Source organism: Hyperolius riggenbachi, chromosome 1 (genome assembly GCF_040937935.1).
Source record: "Hyperolius riggenbachi isolate aHypRig1 chromosome 1, aHypRig1.pri, whole genome shotgun sequence".
NCBI classification, from domain to species: domain Eukaryota; kingdom Metazoa; phylum Chordata; class Amphibia; order Anura; family Hyperoliidae; genus Hyperolius; species Hyperolius riggenbachi.
This window is the reverse complement of record NC_090646.1, coordinates 353,257,244-353,271,239: the sequence shown is the minus strand read 5'-3', so window position 1 is coordinate 353,271,239 and position 13,996 is coordinate 353,257,244. Positions and strand designations below refer to the sequence as shown.

The window sequence follows — 13,996 nt, the reverse complement described above, 5'->3', positions numbered from 1 at the left end:
TAATTGTTGAAAAACACCTGAAGGCATTTCACATACTAAGACCGGGTTCGCATCGACCTAAAAAAACGTAAAGTTTAGCGGATCGTAACAGAACGGATGAGAACGGATCAGCTGACAGAGGGGCGCTGCAGGTGACTGGAGGATCGCAGAATCATGGCGCAAACACGGAAGGACTGCAGCAGGCTGGAAGGAGAACCGGGTAAGTTAAACTGCCGTTTTTTATTCAGTTTAGGTACCCTTTCATGTGTATTTGCAAATGTCCAAAACTAAACCTGTACAGGGGCGGACTGACAACTCATGGGGCCCCCGGGCAATAGGAGATTATGGGGCCCCCCATACCAGTGTTTCCCACCTTTCATATTCTTTTTTTACAGGCTATGATATAATAATTTACTGACAACAGATATTTTATAATAATAAAAAAAATGCGTGTGGTCACGCAACAGAACATGGGCGTGGTCATGGGTAGTGCAAACCCCCCCTAAAAAGGGTCAGTGTCGCACTGTCGTACAGCGACTGACAGCGGGCGGAGACTTACCGCTGTCCAGCCACCGGAGGGAGCTGTGATCTGTGCGCCGCAAGTCTGGTCTACTCAAGACCAGACTTGCGGCGTACAGATCACAGCTCCCTTAGCCAGCTGTAACCACGGTAAGTCTCCGCCCGCTGTCAGCCGCTGTACGGCAGTGCGACACTTCAGTATTCCGGAGGGGAGAGCCAGGAAGGGGTGCCCCAAGGTGAGGGAAAGGGGGGGGGGGAACTTCCCCCCCTTCCCCGCTGTTCCCATAGCTCCCTTTCACTGGCTGCTTCCCCTCCTGCCCAGGGTTGTCTGGCGGGGCCCCCCCTGACCACGGGTCCTCGGTCCGTGCCCGAGTGCCCGAATGGTCAGTCCGCCCCTGAACCTGTTTCTTAATGACAATTAGATTCAATACATACAGTGAATCAGTATGGAAAGTTGCTTTGCTTAATATATTGACAGGATACTAGTCTCAACCTTTTGGGAATATATTACTGTACATATTGGAAATACATTATCTCATAATCTCTGTTCCTGTTTTGAGGTGCTATGCCAAATACGTATGTTCTATGTGCTATATGTTGTACACTGCACTGTGAATGCATTTTTTGGTATGCATTTTTGTACCAATGAAAAACTATTTATTTTTTTTAAATAAAGAAACCAAAGTGAGCAAATAATGTTTGTGATGGTGGAGCTGCACTGAAGGCAATGCTTCTTTCTCTACAAAAATGGAATTTCACTTTAGATTGTAGATGGTACATGACGCTGAATATACAAATGTTTTCCAGTTGACAACAGTTTTGTATATAGACAACAAAAGTTTGCTTTTTTAAAACAGAAAGTATTTGTGATAATCCAGGTTAGAGTGAGCTTGAGATGTCTCCCAGTGCATCACTGCTGAACATATGCAAATTAACCATTGTTACCCTTAGAACAGTAGCGTAGCTAAAGAGCTGTGGGCCCCGGTGCAAGTTTTACATGGGGCCCCCCCAAGCACTCTATACATAACAATTGATACGGCGCACCAAAACCTGCCAATGGCAACTACAGTGTCAGAGGTGCAAGAAGGGGATTGGGAAACAGTGTGTTAATGATTACTACTATTCAAAGCATCTATAGAAGTGATTATTACCAGCACAGGACCAATAGAGAGCTAATACTGTGATAGATGGTGGACCCTTCGGGGCCCCTCTGGCCCAAGGGCCCCGATGCGGTCGCTACCTCTGCACCCCCTATTGCTACGCCCCTGCCTTAGAAGCTAAACACACCTCCAGAACCGCTGGAATGCAATGATGTGTCAGCTTGTAATTAGTACAGAGCCATAATTATTCAACATGCATACAGACTGTTTCGGATTGGTTGATCCTCATCAGTGCATGGCATGGATGAATTTGGCTCTATATAGACAAGACACAGAACATTTATATTGAGCTTTTCTCCTGGCGGACTCAAAGCGCATCAGGGCTGTCGCCACTTAGTGCGCGCCTGGTTGCCCATTAAGGAGGCTTACCTAAACACTAATTACTGTTATGTACTGGTTTGAGCCGGGATTCAAACCCTGGGCAAAACCTACATCAAGGGCATCAGCCTTACCAGTATGCTAACCAACTGACCATGTGCTGGAGATGTAAAAAACGTGGACATAATTTTGCCATAAAACTCCCCTTTTCCAGCAGAATTATTGAAGGTGAGAACCTAAAAATTTGTCACTAAGCTGGAATTCTGTAAGTGCGGTCCACACATACTCCATTGTGCTGAAATAAGAGGCAAACAAGCACAATGGATGTTTTTTCATGGACCAGGTCAGATACTGTGTAGCTATTGTGGTTTTGTCCACTATGTAACAGCATAGCACTACTGTTCTTCTGGATAGTGAATGTCCTGCCAACAATGTCCTGCCAAGAGGTAAATGCACCTACACATCCAGTCAGCAATGGTGTGAAGTGCCGGTGATCTGTTAACGATTCCAGTAATATTATTTTCTGTTTTCAAATCAATCAGATAGAACAACTGCGTACACATCTATCTGTATGTGGCCACCTTCACTTTGTCTGCGTTTACAATTCCTATAGATTGTCTTTAATGTGTCTTTGGTCTGGTTTATTAATGTTTATGTATCATTTATATTATTCCAGACTATGGCTATCATTCATGAACAGGCTGTCGGTAAACAGAATTAGGGCTGGTGCACACCGAGCGGCTTTTTGGGCGTTTTCAGATCCGCTTGCGGCTGCGGATCTGCTTGGTCAATGTATCTCAATGGGGTGGTGCACACCAGAGCGGGGGGCGTTTTGCAGAAACGAAAAATGCCTGGGTGAGGCATTTTTTGGATTGCGGGTGCGTTTCTGCCTCAATGTTAAGTATAGGAAAAACGCAAACCGCTCTGAAAAACGGCACTTCAGAGCGGTTTTGCAGGCGTTTTTGTTACAGAAGCTGTTCAGTAACAGCTTTACTGTAACAATATATGAAATCTACTATACTGAAAACCGCAGCAGCAATCCGCAAAACGCTAGCAAAACGCCTCATAAAAATAAAAAAAAGCGTTTAAAAATCTGCTAGCATTTTGCGGATCTGCTAGCGGGTTTTGGTGTGCACCAGCCCTCAGTGCGGGAAAACACCGCTGGCGGATTTTTAGACTTCTGGGTGGGCATTCATGAAGATGTATCCATGTGCGGAAGCAGTGCGGAGATTCCCCGAACTAAGCTGGCGGTAGGCAGGCAGCAGGCTTGCGGAGATACATTTCTCCGTGTTCCGCTCTGCTGCAGCTGCCTGGGAGGTCTGTGTGTCTCCATTCACTTACATTGGTATCGCCACATCAGAGGGAGCGGTACTTCCCGACCTCACACCGCTTGCGGTGATCTTCATGAATGAACATTTTGCTACATTTGTACCGATAATCACCGCACAAGGCGGTGATTTATCACTCTGCTCGGTAGTGTCATTTTTCCATACGGAAAGAGGCTTTATGAATGCTGACTTTGCCGAGTGGTCGGTAAAGTCAGCTGTTTTAAGCATTTCCGCATGCGTAAATGCTTTATGAATGATAGCCTATATTTGTCAAGAAGGATCTTGTCAAATTTTCTATGAAGCATGCTACAAAAATATTTCACTTACAAACAAGATTTTAAATCACTACAGGGCAAAATTCAATACAATTTTGAGTTTGGAAGGCATGATTTTTTTTTCTAAAATCCCACTGCTTGACTTCAAGTGTAGTAAACCAAATCCTCTAATTCCTAGGCATTTATGTACCTGTAAATGTTGGACTGTGCTTGTTTTTTCAGGTAACTTGGTTTGTATATTTGACTTCTCTCTGTTCAACTTCTCTCTCAGCTAAACAGATTACAAGACATGTTACAAGATCATGGCCATTCCCCTCCTACCTCTCCCATCAGCCCCTTTTCAGAAGAGCTGTGTGATGGGGCCTCTGAAAGCCAGTCACCCACTGAAATTCACATTTCTCAAGTAAGCAAACTGATAAATGTTATCAAGTTATGAATTAAACATCTCGGATACATACACACATTTTTTTGTAAATATAGGTACATGTGGGCTACTTGGCTGGCTTTATTCAATGTTAAATTGAAATTTGAGTTTGAGAATGAGAATGGCCTAGTTCAGTGGGTTCACATGTGCATGCTGTCATTTGTGTCACATTGTAAGCCTCTGCAGCCACAGCGTTCATGTTCTGTCATTCACCTTTCAGCCTCTACATGAAATAATATGTTCAATATGTAGCCAGTGCCAAGAAGCAGCACTGCTGCACTTAATTTCTGAAAATTGTTTTCCACAGTCTTTTAAGTTTTATTTTGTAATATTTTGTAGATATGTTTACTGTGTGTGTGGATTTTTCTGACAGAAACCTGTGACAGCATTGCAAAGTGTTATTCAGTACGTTCACAGTCTTCCTGGAACACAGTTGGCACAGACATCTGCTATCCACCCAAACACCATGGAGTGTGAAATGAAATGGTTAAAGGGGTGAGTAGAGGCCAAAGTGTCTGTTGCACACTGTTAGTTCATTTTACTCTGTCTATAGCTTTCAGTCTTCATCTTCTCTTCCACATTGTTCAACCATATCTTCGTTGGTTTTATGCGTATTCTTCAACCGTTCACACCTGTTGGTCACTCCTCAAAATATCTAATATTCCATCTCTGATCCTTACCAATACATATAAGATGCAGGCGTGGGAAGCAAACTGCCGTTAATTCCTCCTAACCACTTTATCTTTCCTCACTATAGCCCTAGCCTTAACCTGAAGCCTTACCTTGCCATCGTTCCCTATACAAGGGATTAATCAACCTTCTGATCCAATAATTTCGTTTGGAAAGCATTGATGAGCCCATAAATCCCATAAAAATTGTAACCAATCTGACCTATTCAGATAGGATCGATCTGAAAAACAGAACGATAATCAAATTGATGATTCAATCATTTATTGTCAACTAGCTGATGGCCCAGCATTGCCCTGGTATGTATTTGGCTGATGTTGGCTCTGCCCACTTTTTCTAACTCAATGACTCACTCTATAGATAACAGATCGTTTCCAGCCTACTGCTCAAATATGATCACAGTGATCACATGATCATGTGACCCCCTAGAGCAGCTGATTGGCTGCTCTGCTCCTAGCTATGGGACCCGGCTACAGTACAGAGCCGGGTCTGGTAGAATACCGTCGGGAGGAGAGGCACACGGACGGATGTCCGTGCGCCTCTCCTCCATTGCTATGACTGCAGTGATCACATGATCACTGCGGTCATGTGACAGGAAAAGCGATGTGCAGAGCGGCAATTGGCCATTCTGCTACTACCCAAGGGACCCGGCTACAGTGTACTGCCAGGTCCCGTGGGATACGATTGGGGGTGTGGAGGGCGTTTGCAGCTTTCAATCCCCTTATATAAACGGTGCTGTGGCTGAAAACTGACAGCTGTACGCCGTATATATAAGGCGCTCAGTAGTAAGGTGGTTAATGAGCGCTAGGCAGAAAAGGAATAAGATGAAATGGGGCCCTAGGCAAGGGGCCCTAGCCAAGATGGCAGTTTTTTCCCAGTGCTGATGATCACCTGGCTTTTTAAGTAAGATTTAGTCGGGGCTAGCATCTACCAGGTCTCTAGCTTCTCTCCAGGTCCTAAGCAGCTGCCCATGTTTGCCTTGTGGATTATCTGGCTCTGGCACTAGGCATGTACTGCGCATGTGCCACATCTATGGCCAAATGCACGTACATGCACGCCCGTGGCCCCAGGCCTGCACATGCTCACTATGGCACCACGTGGCACACACGGATACAGGTGGACACAGACACCTGCAGTTTTATTGCATAGGATAAAACCTGTTTCTCTCTGTGCAGCACCAGTGTTTACCTATTAGCGATTCCTATGTTACAGACATCTTGAACGTGTCAAAGAATTGAATGACCAGCTCAGTAAGACCCTTGAAGAGTGTAAAACTGATTCAGAAAAGCTCAGTATGCACCTTGGAAAACTGGAGTCCACGTGTACTGCTCTACGTCTCGCACTGCAAGCCAGGTAACAGCATTTTAAACAGTACAGGGCTCATGTACATGAGTGTAAGGTTTAATGCTCCTTTATTAAGTTTTATTAAATCCCTATTGGCTAGGTCAGGTCAGAGATTTGGCATTACAGGATGGAAGTTCGTAACAGGCAAACCCATGCTGCAGTAAATTCCGTCCCTGTTGATAAAGTGGTGAAAACATCTCCTGTGAGAAACTTTGGAGAAAATATAATTGACTTAAAGGACCTCTATCGCAAAATTTCTACAAAATAAAATTAAAAAAGATTTATTCTGGAATGAATACTAGTAGAAGGGATAGTAAAAGGTAGGGAATCAGTTAAAACATAAATCACAGTGCTGTTTACACATTCATGGCAGCATGAATGTGAGAGCTCTTCCGACAGACAGCTCCTATCTGCTGGCTAAAGGTGGCCATACACTGGTCGATTTGCCATCAGATTCGACCAACAGATAGATCCCTCTCTGATCGAATCTGATCAGAGAGGGATCGTATGGCCACCTTTACTGCAAACAGATTGTGAATCGATTTCAGCCTGAAACCGATCACAATCTGTGGAGCTGCCGCTGCTGCCGCCCCCCCCTCATACATTACCTGTTCCGGCCGGCGCGAGTCCCCTGGTCCGCTGTCTTCTTCTCCGCTCAGGGCTCCAGACCGTTCCTGCAGCTACTAAACTTCCTGTCCAGGGGAAGTTTAAACAGTAGAGGGTGCTCTACTGTTTAAACTTCCTGCCGGTACAGGAAGCTCTGTGTAGCTGCAGCCGGTTCAGAACCCAGCGCGGAAAGAAGACAGCGGACCAGGGGACTCGCGCCGGCCGGAACAGGTAATGTATACCCGCTGTATTGCGTCGGTCGTCGGGCATTCGAACGCCGCTATCGATGCACTCCCGACCCGCCGGGGGAATTGAGAAAAATCTTACGCACGGACGGATAAACGGGAATCGACGGGAACGATCAATTTCGGACGGAAATCGATCGTTCTGTCAGCGGTGTGCGCGGCGATTTCACAGCCGATTCGATCACTGTGATCAAATTGGCCGTATATCAGCGGGAAAATCGTTAGGTGTATGGGCCCCTTAAGATTATTAGTACTGTGAGCTGTTAACGGCTTTTCAAGCAATAAAACTGTCTCCTCCTGTGATTTTAGCAAGGCAGATAGGAGCTGTCCGTTGGAAGAGCTGCCACATTCACGCCCCATGAATGTGTAAACAGCAGGGTGATTTATTTTTTAACTAATTCCCTACCCTTCACTATCCCTTGTACTAGCATTCTTTCCAGAATAAATCTTTTTTAGTTTTATTTTTTAGAAATTTTGCAATATTGGTCCTTTATAGGAAACCAGAGATTAAGAATACTTACCGTTTTACACATACCTGGGCTCTTCCTCCAGCCCCATGCACATGGATCGCTCCCACACCACCATCCTCCGCTCCCTGCAGCTCCAGTCCGGGTCCCGTAACTTCCTCCAGTCGCGGCCAGTCTGCGCAAGAGGATGATTTTATTGAACCTTTGAAATTCAAGAAAAAAGAAGAATGTTTGTTATGCTTCATTATTCATGTTCACATTGGGGGTTGATGTCATATGGATGGGTATAGTTCCTCATTAATGGTATCATCATATTGTTGACAAACCTATTATTGACTCCATTATTTCACAGTGAGAAATGTCTGAAGACGTACAGCATTTTGCTGGCTCTTGCAGAAGCAAAAGAGGAAATCCTAATGAGTCAGGTGCCTTCAGGAGATCTTTTGAACTTAGGTAAATATGTTGTGACATGTTCATGAACTAGGGCAACCTAATGGAGAAAAATCACCCCAAAACACTTATTTTCTGAAAAAAAAAGTCTACTTAATTTTCTGATATCTGTAGAGGACAAGAGGGAAAAAGGAAGGGGAGGGGGAGATCGCACTCAATAGACAATTTGAGAAAACTGGTTAGCCAACCGTAGAATAATCTCACCTGAGATTCTTGCCGATTAGCCCAGTTTTCTCAAATTGTCTATTGAGCGCTCTCTTCCCCACCCCTTCCTTTTCCTCCCCTTGTCCTCTACAGATATCTTCACCACCCAGAGTGGCTTTTAAAGGAGCAGCATCAACTAACATACTTTGCCTATACTTTACATCGGTATCGCCAAGATCGCTCCCTCTGTCGAGTACAGAGATCAAACAACCCTTTCTTCTTCTACTTAATTTTGTGAGTTGTTAAAAAAATAAAACAAAAGTGATTAGTATCACAAACAACAAATTAATCAGTGTGTTTTGTGAAGCAAACAACATTAATTTTCCTCAAGAGGGTAGTTGTTCAAAATCTTGACACAAGATTAAGATGATTGTGCTGTGCAGATGTCCATATTACTAGACCTTATGGAACAATATGTGCATGATATGTGTGCATTAAAGCTATCCATGTATATTTGGAGAGGAACGCCTGTGCTAGGATTGTAAATCCATGGTAAAATGGGATGCAGCATGAGAGCACAGCGCTCCTGAGTTCTGTCATCAACAACAATTGGCTGCAGCCACCATTACCCACAGAAACTTGTGTTGGAGGAGGTAGTAACTGTAGGAATGTAAAGACCTATACAGAGTGGGAGGAAAGAGATTTTTATTTTAGCTTTTGGGTTATAAGGGCTAAAGGTGGTCCCACTAAGTATTTCATCAGCTTTTGTTCTTAAAGGACAACTAAAGTGAGAGGGCTATGGAGGCTTCCACATTTATTTCCTTTTAAGCAATACCAGTTATCCTACTGATTCTCTGCCTCTAATACTTTCAGCCATAGACCCTGAACAAACATGCAGCAGATCAGCGGTTTCTGACATTATTTTCAGACCTGACTGGATTAGCTGCATGCTTGTTTCTGGTGTGATTCAGACACTACTGCAGCCAAATAGATCAGCAAGACTGCCAGATAACTGGTATTGCTTAAGAGGAAATAAATATGACAGCCTCCATATTCTTCTCACTTCAGTTGTCCTTTAATTCATTGATTATCTACATTCTAGGAGGGTTCTTGATTAACCTCCTGAGCGATAATCCCGAGCTGAGCTCGGGGTATATCGCGCAGGAGGATTTCTCAGGCCCTGGTGGGCCGATTTGCATAATTTTTTTTTGTTACACGCAGCTAGTACTTTGCTAGCTGCGTGTAACTTCCGATCGCCGCCGCTCGCCGCCGATCCGCCGCCGCTCGCCGTGCCGCGCAGCCCCCCCCTACCCGACCCCTTGCGCAGCCTGGCCAAGCAGTGCCAGGCAGCGCTGAGGGGTGGATCGGGACTCCCTCTGACGTCACGACGTCCATGACGTCGGTGACGTCATCCCGCCCCGTCGCCATGGCGACCGGGGAAGCCCAGCAGGAAATCCCGTTCTGAACGGGATTTCCTGCTTACTCTGATCGCCGAAGGCGATCGGAGTGGGTGGGGGGATGCCGCTGCGCTGCGGCTATCATGTAGCGAGCCCTGGGCTCGCTACATGATTTAAAAAATAAAAAATTTAAAAAAATAGTGCTGCGCCACCTCCTGGGCGATATAATTGTATCGCCCAGAGGGTTAAGACCCCTCTAAAAATAAATCTGTTGGCACCAGACTAGTGTTGACTATCCTACAACACTTATCCCTCCCCCCCCCCCTTTTCTGTATGCAGGGTGTGCTGCTTCCATTTTTCCATTAAATAACCATTCCATAAGTAGTAGGGTCATGTCACTGTTATCTATTTCAGTCAGTCAGCCAGTGTTGGGTAACTCACAGTATAACCTCTTAATGCTGGGAATACACGGCTCGATTTTGAACCATTAAGATGGCTCGATTTATAATTTACGACATGTCCGATCGCCCGCACGATCATTTCATTGCTGGATTCCAGATTGAAGTGAATGGAAAAAGATAAGAAAAATGAGCGGAAGATACAGTGGGATGTGAAAGTTTGGGCAACCTTTTTAATCGTCATGATTTTCCTGTATAAATCGTTGGTTGCTACAATAAAAAATATCAGTTAAATATATCATATAGGAGACACACAGTGATATTTGAGAAGTGAAATTAAGTTTCTTGGTTTTACAGAAAGTGTGCAATAATTGTTTTAACAAAATTAGGCAGGTGCATAAATTTGGGCACCACATAAATGAAATCAATATTTAGTAGATCGTCCTTTTGCAGAAATTACAGCCTCTAAACGCTTTCTGTAGGTTCCAATGAGAGTCTTGATTCTGCTTGAAGGTATTTTGGACCATTCCTCTTTACAAAACATCTCTAGTTCATTCAGGTTTGATGGCTTCTGAGCATGGACAGCTCTCTTTAACTCACACCACAGATTTTCAATTATATTCGGGTCTAAAGACTGAGATGGCCATTCCAGAATGTGGTACTTGTTCCTCTGCATGAATGCCTTAGTGGATTTTGAGCAGTGTTTATGGTTTTTGTCTTGTTGAAAGATCCAGCCCCGGCGCAACTTCAGCTTTGTCACTGATTCTGGACATTGGTCTCCAGAATTTTCTAATACTGAGTGGAATTCATGCGTCCCTCAACTTTGACAAGATTCCCAGTCCCTGCACTGCCCACACAGCCCCACAGCATGATGGAACCACCACCATATTTTACTGTAGGTAGCAGATGTTTTTCTAGGAATGCTGTGTTGTTTTTCCTCCATGCATAATGCCCCTTGTTATGCCCAAATAACTCAATTTTAGTTTCATCAGTCCACAGCACCTTATTCCAAATTGAAGCTGGCTTGTCCAAATGTGCTTTAGCATACCTCAAGCGGCTCTGTTTGTGCCTTGGGCGGAGAAAAGGCTTCCTCTGCATCATTCTCGCATACAGCATCTCCTTGTGTAAAGTGCGCCGAATGGTTGGATGATGCACAGTGACCCCATCTGCAGCAAGATGATGTTGTAGGTCTTTGGTGGTGGTCTGTGGGTTGACTCTGACTGTTCTCACCATTCGTCGCTTCTGTTTATCTGAGATTTTTCTTGGTCTGCCACTTCAAGCCTTAACTTGAACTGAGCCTGTGGTCTTCTCATTTTCTCAATATGTTCCTAACCGTGGAAACAGACAGCTGAAATCTCCGAGACAGCTTTCTGTATCCTTCCCCTAAACCATGATGATGAACAATCTTTGTCTTCAGGTCATTTGAGATTTGTTTTGAGTTGTTTTGAGACCCACGTGTTGCTACTCTTCAGAGAAAATTAAAAGAGGGGGGGGGGACTTACAATTGACCACCTTAAATACTCTTTCTCATAATTGAATTCACCTGTGTATGTAGGTCAGGGGTCACTGAGCTTACCAAGCCAATTTGAGTTTCAATAATTCTAAATAATTCTAAAGGTTTTTGGAATCAATAAAATGACAACAGTGCCCAAATTTATGCCTAATTTTATTTAAACAATTATTGAGCACTTTCTGTAAATCCAATAAACTTCATTTCACTTCTCAAATATCACTGTGTGTGTCTCCTATATGATATATTTAACTGACATTTTTTATCATAACAACCAACAATGTATACAGGAAAATCATGACAATTAACAAGGTTGCCCAAACTTTCGCATCCCACTGTAAGAAAATTGACTGCGGAATCGAGAGGCGAAGCAATCGAGCGGGAGACTCGAGCGGCAAAATTGAGAGGTGTATGCCCATAAGGGGATACTTCTTACATGAGAAAATAATGGATCACATGTAATATCTTTTCTTTTTGCATTGTTCATATAAAGGTTGGGGCTTGCTGCCAAAAGACTTGGAAATAAAAACTAAGCTATTCATGATGGAGGTGAGGAAGACTTTTCGGAGAGAAGGTCATAATACGGAATCTGAACTAAGAAAGAAGGCGGATAATGCAATTAGCAGGTAATGAGCAACAAAGTCATGCCTATATAATTACTAAGCTACATTCTGTATAATTTTCTGAGCTTTTGTACCAATGAAGGGAAAAGTGACCACTAGTAGCTTCCTTTAGTAACATCAATTTGTACTTGTCCTAGTACAAGAAAATACCTATACATGTAAAATAACAGCCAATGTGGCTGGACTAGATGGAGATTTAGCCTACGATAGGCTCAGGCTATGACTATGGTCGGGATTAGATTGTGAACTCCTCTGAGGGACAAATAATGATATGACTATGTACCGTAATCTATAAAGCACTGCTGAAGATGTCAGCAATATATAAATAAATAATAACAATAATGAAACATGATCTATGGCTGCTTTAGGACGTGGGCTGACTCCTCATAGGTAGGGTTCATAAGTAATAAAATTTGTGTGTGTGTAAGCCTGGTACACACATCCAATTTTGAGTGGCCAATGAATGGCCAATTTTACGACCACGTAGTATGAGAGCTTACCTAAACAATCTGTTCTAAGAACAATATGAGAACAAAATTCCATATAGTGTATGTATGCACCTTCAGTGTTTAACACACCTAAGTAAAATGAAAAAAAAAAAAAAGGTTGGCTCCACCATAGACACAGGTTCCTGCTTGTGAAGGAAAGTAGCAGACTTGTGATTCCTGGTGAATATGTCCCACCTCAAAAAATTCTGCATTTCCATGCATCTATGTAGCAGACAGGAAACTTTATTCTGATAGAGAGAATCAAATGATAATGATATATTTGTTTTCCCTTCTAGGCCTTATGCTCCATGGCTTAGTGAAGAAGATGAACAGATGTTGAAAGACTACATTCAATCTCTGAAGTGGGACCTGTCGTCTATTACTGTATTAGAACACTCAGCCCTTGACATTTCATATGAAAAGGAAGTTACTCATTGTGCAGAGATGATCAAGGCTAAGGTGGCTGATGCCATCAAGGTCTCACTGGAAGCTTCAGCACGCCTATTAGAAAAACCGGCCAGAGTACAGATTGTGCAAGAAATGACAGATATTAAAGTATGGAATGCTGTATTCTCAAGTACATCAACATATCTGAATGTCACAATATGAATGCTATTGTTGTTTATCATATGTTTTGAGGACCAAACTATATAGCTACAATACAATGCTACACAGGCATATTATGTCTAATTAAAGCTGAAATAGAGAATTTAATTTTTTTTCGCCCATATCTCTCCCCACATTACTGCACTGCAAGTGCATAGACCTATTACCCCCTAAATATCTAAGCCAGTATCTCACACTCAGCACTCATGTGGCAATTCATAGGTTAACCTTTGCATTGCCCCAGGAGTTTGGTTGTATAGATTCTGCCATTTCCCCATACTGCTGTGTGGGCCACTGCTGCCACCACTCGCAGAGCTTTGTCTATGGGAGCTTGATTGGTAGTACTAGCCAAATTCCATCCTACCTTTCAGCACCCCTACAGACAAAAGGAGATCTTACAAATTTAAAATTACAGTCCCATTCCCAAAGCAGTTGTTGCTGATGTCAATAAAAACAATGCAATTGTATTCAAATCATGTAAAGACAATATTTAAGTCATGCTGTTGTAATACATGCAGAATGCAGTTTCATTGTTTTGTTGAAATAATTAAGGCCTTGTCTGTCGCTTCAGTATATTGTTCAGAAATAATGATGCCTACCCAGACGTGCAAGCTACCCATGCCATGTGCACTAATGCACCCCCATACAATCATGAATGTTGGATTTTGTCATGTATAACTAGACAGAAAGTCTAACTCCTATTTAGCCTGGGGGACAGGGTGTGCATGATTTCCAAAAAGAATTTCCCATTTTAGATTGTCAAACCACACAACAGTTTCCACTACTCCTCAGTCCATCTTAAAGAGACACTAAAGCGAGAATAAATCTCGCTTCAGTGCTTATATTCAGCAGGGGCATGTGTGCCCCTGCTAAAACGCCGCCATCCCTCGGCTGAACGGGGGTCCCTTCACCCCCAACCCCCCTCTCCCCCTGCAAAATCAATGACCAACTTGGTCGTAGATTTTGCTGCTCTTCAGGCAGGGCTAACGGCTGCAGCCCTGCCTCTCAGCGCCGTCTATCAGCCGCAC

General features: G+C 43.6%; 1 protein-coding gene and 1 long non-coding RNA gene across 10 annotated transcripts in view; one reads left to right on the top strand and one right to left on the bottom strand.

The window, feature by feature from the left end:
* USHBP1 (USH1 protein network component harmonin binding protein 1) overlaps positions 1 to 13,996 on the top strand; it is a 64,898-nt gene that overhangs the window by 34,333 nt on the left and 16,569 nt on the right. For all 9 annotated transcript variants that reach the window (XM_068234147.1, XM_068234148.1, XM_068234146.1 and 6 more), the window contains 6 exons: positions 3,851 to 3,982; positions 4,377 to 4,498; positions 5,903 to 6,043; positions 7,705 to 7,805; positions 11,745 to 11,877; positions 12,659 to 12,917. In XM_068234147.1, coding sequence (XP_068090248.1) covers positions 3,851 to 3,982; positions 4,377 to 4,498; positions 5,903 to 6,043; positions 7,705 to 7,805; positions 11,745 to 11,877; positions 12,659 to 12,917 — 888 coding nt within the window. The remainder of the gene's footprint in view (positions 1 to 3,850; positions 3,983 to 4,376; positions 4,499 to 5,902; positions 6,044 to 7,704; positions 7,806 to 11,744; positions 11,878 to 12,658; positions 12,918 to 13,996) is intronic.
* The window catches only part of LOC137513774 (uncharacterized), a 31,466-nt gene continuing 23,575 nt past the window's right edge, over positions 6,106 to 13,996 (bottom strand). The window contains exons 2-3 of the long non-coding RNA XR_011020527.1: positions 7,407 to 7,554; positions 6,106 to 6,207 (exon numbers count right to left, since the gene is read on the bottom strand). This is a non-coding gene — a long non-coding RNA (uncharacterized lncRNA). The remainder of the gene's footprint in view (positions 6,208 to 7,406; positions 7,555 to 13,996) is intronic.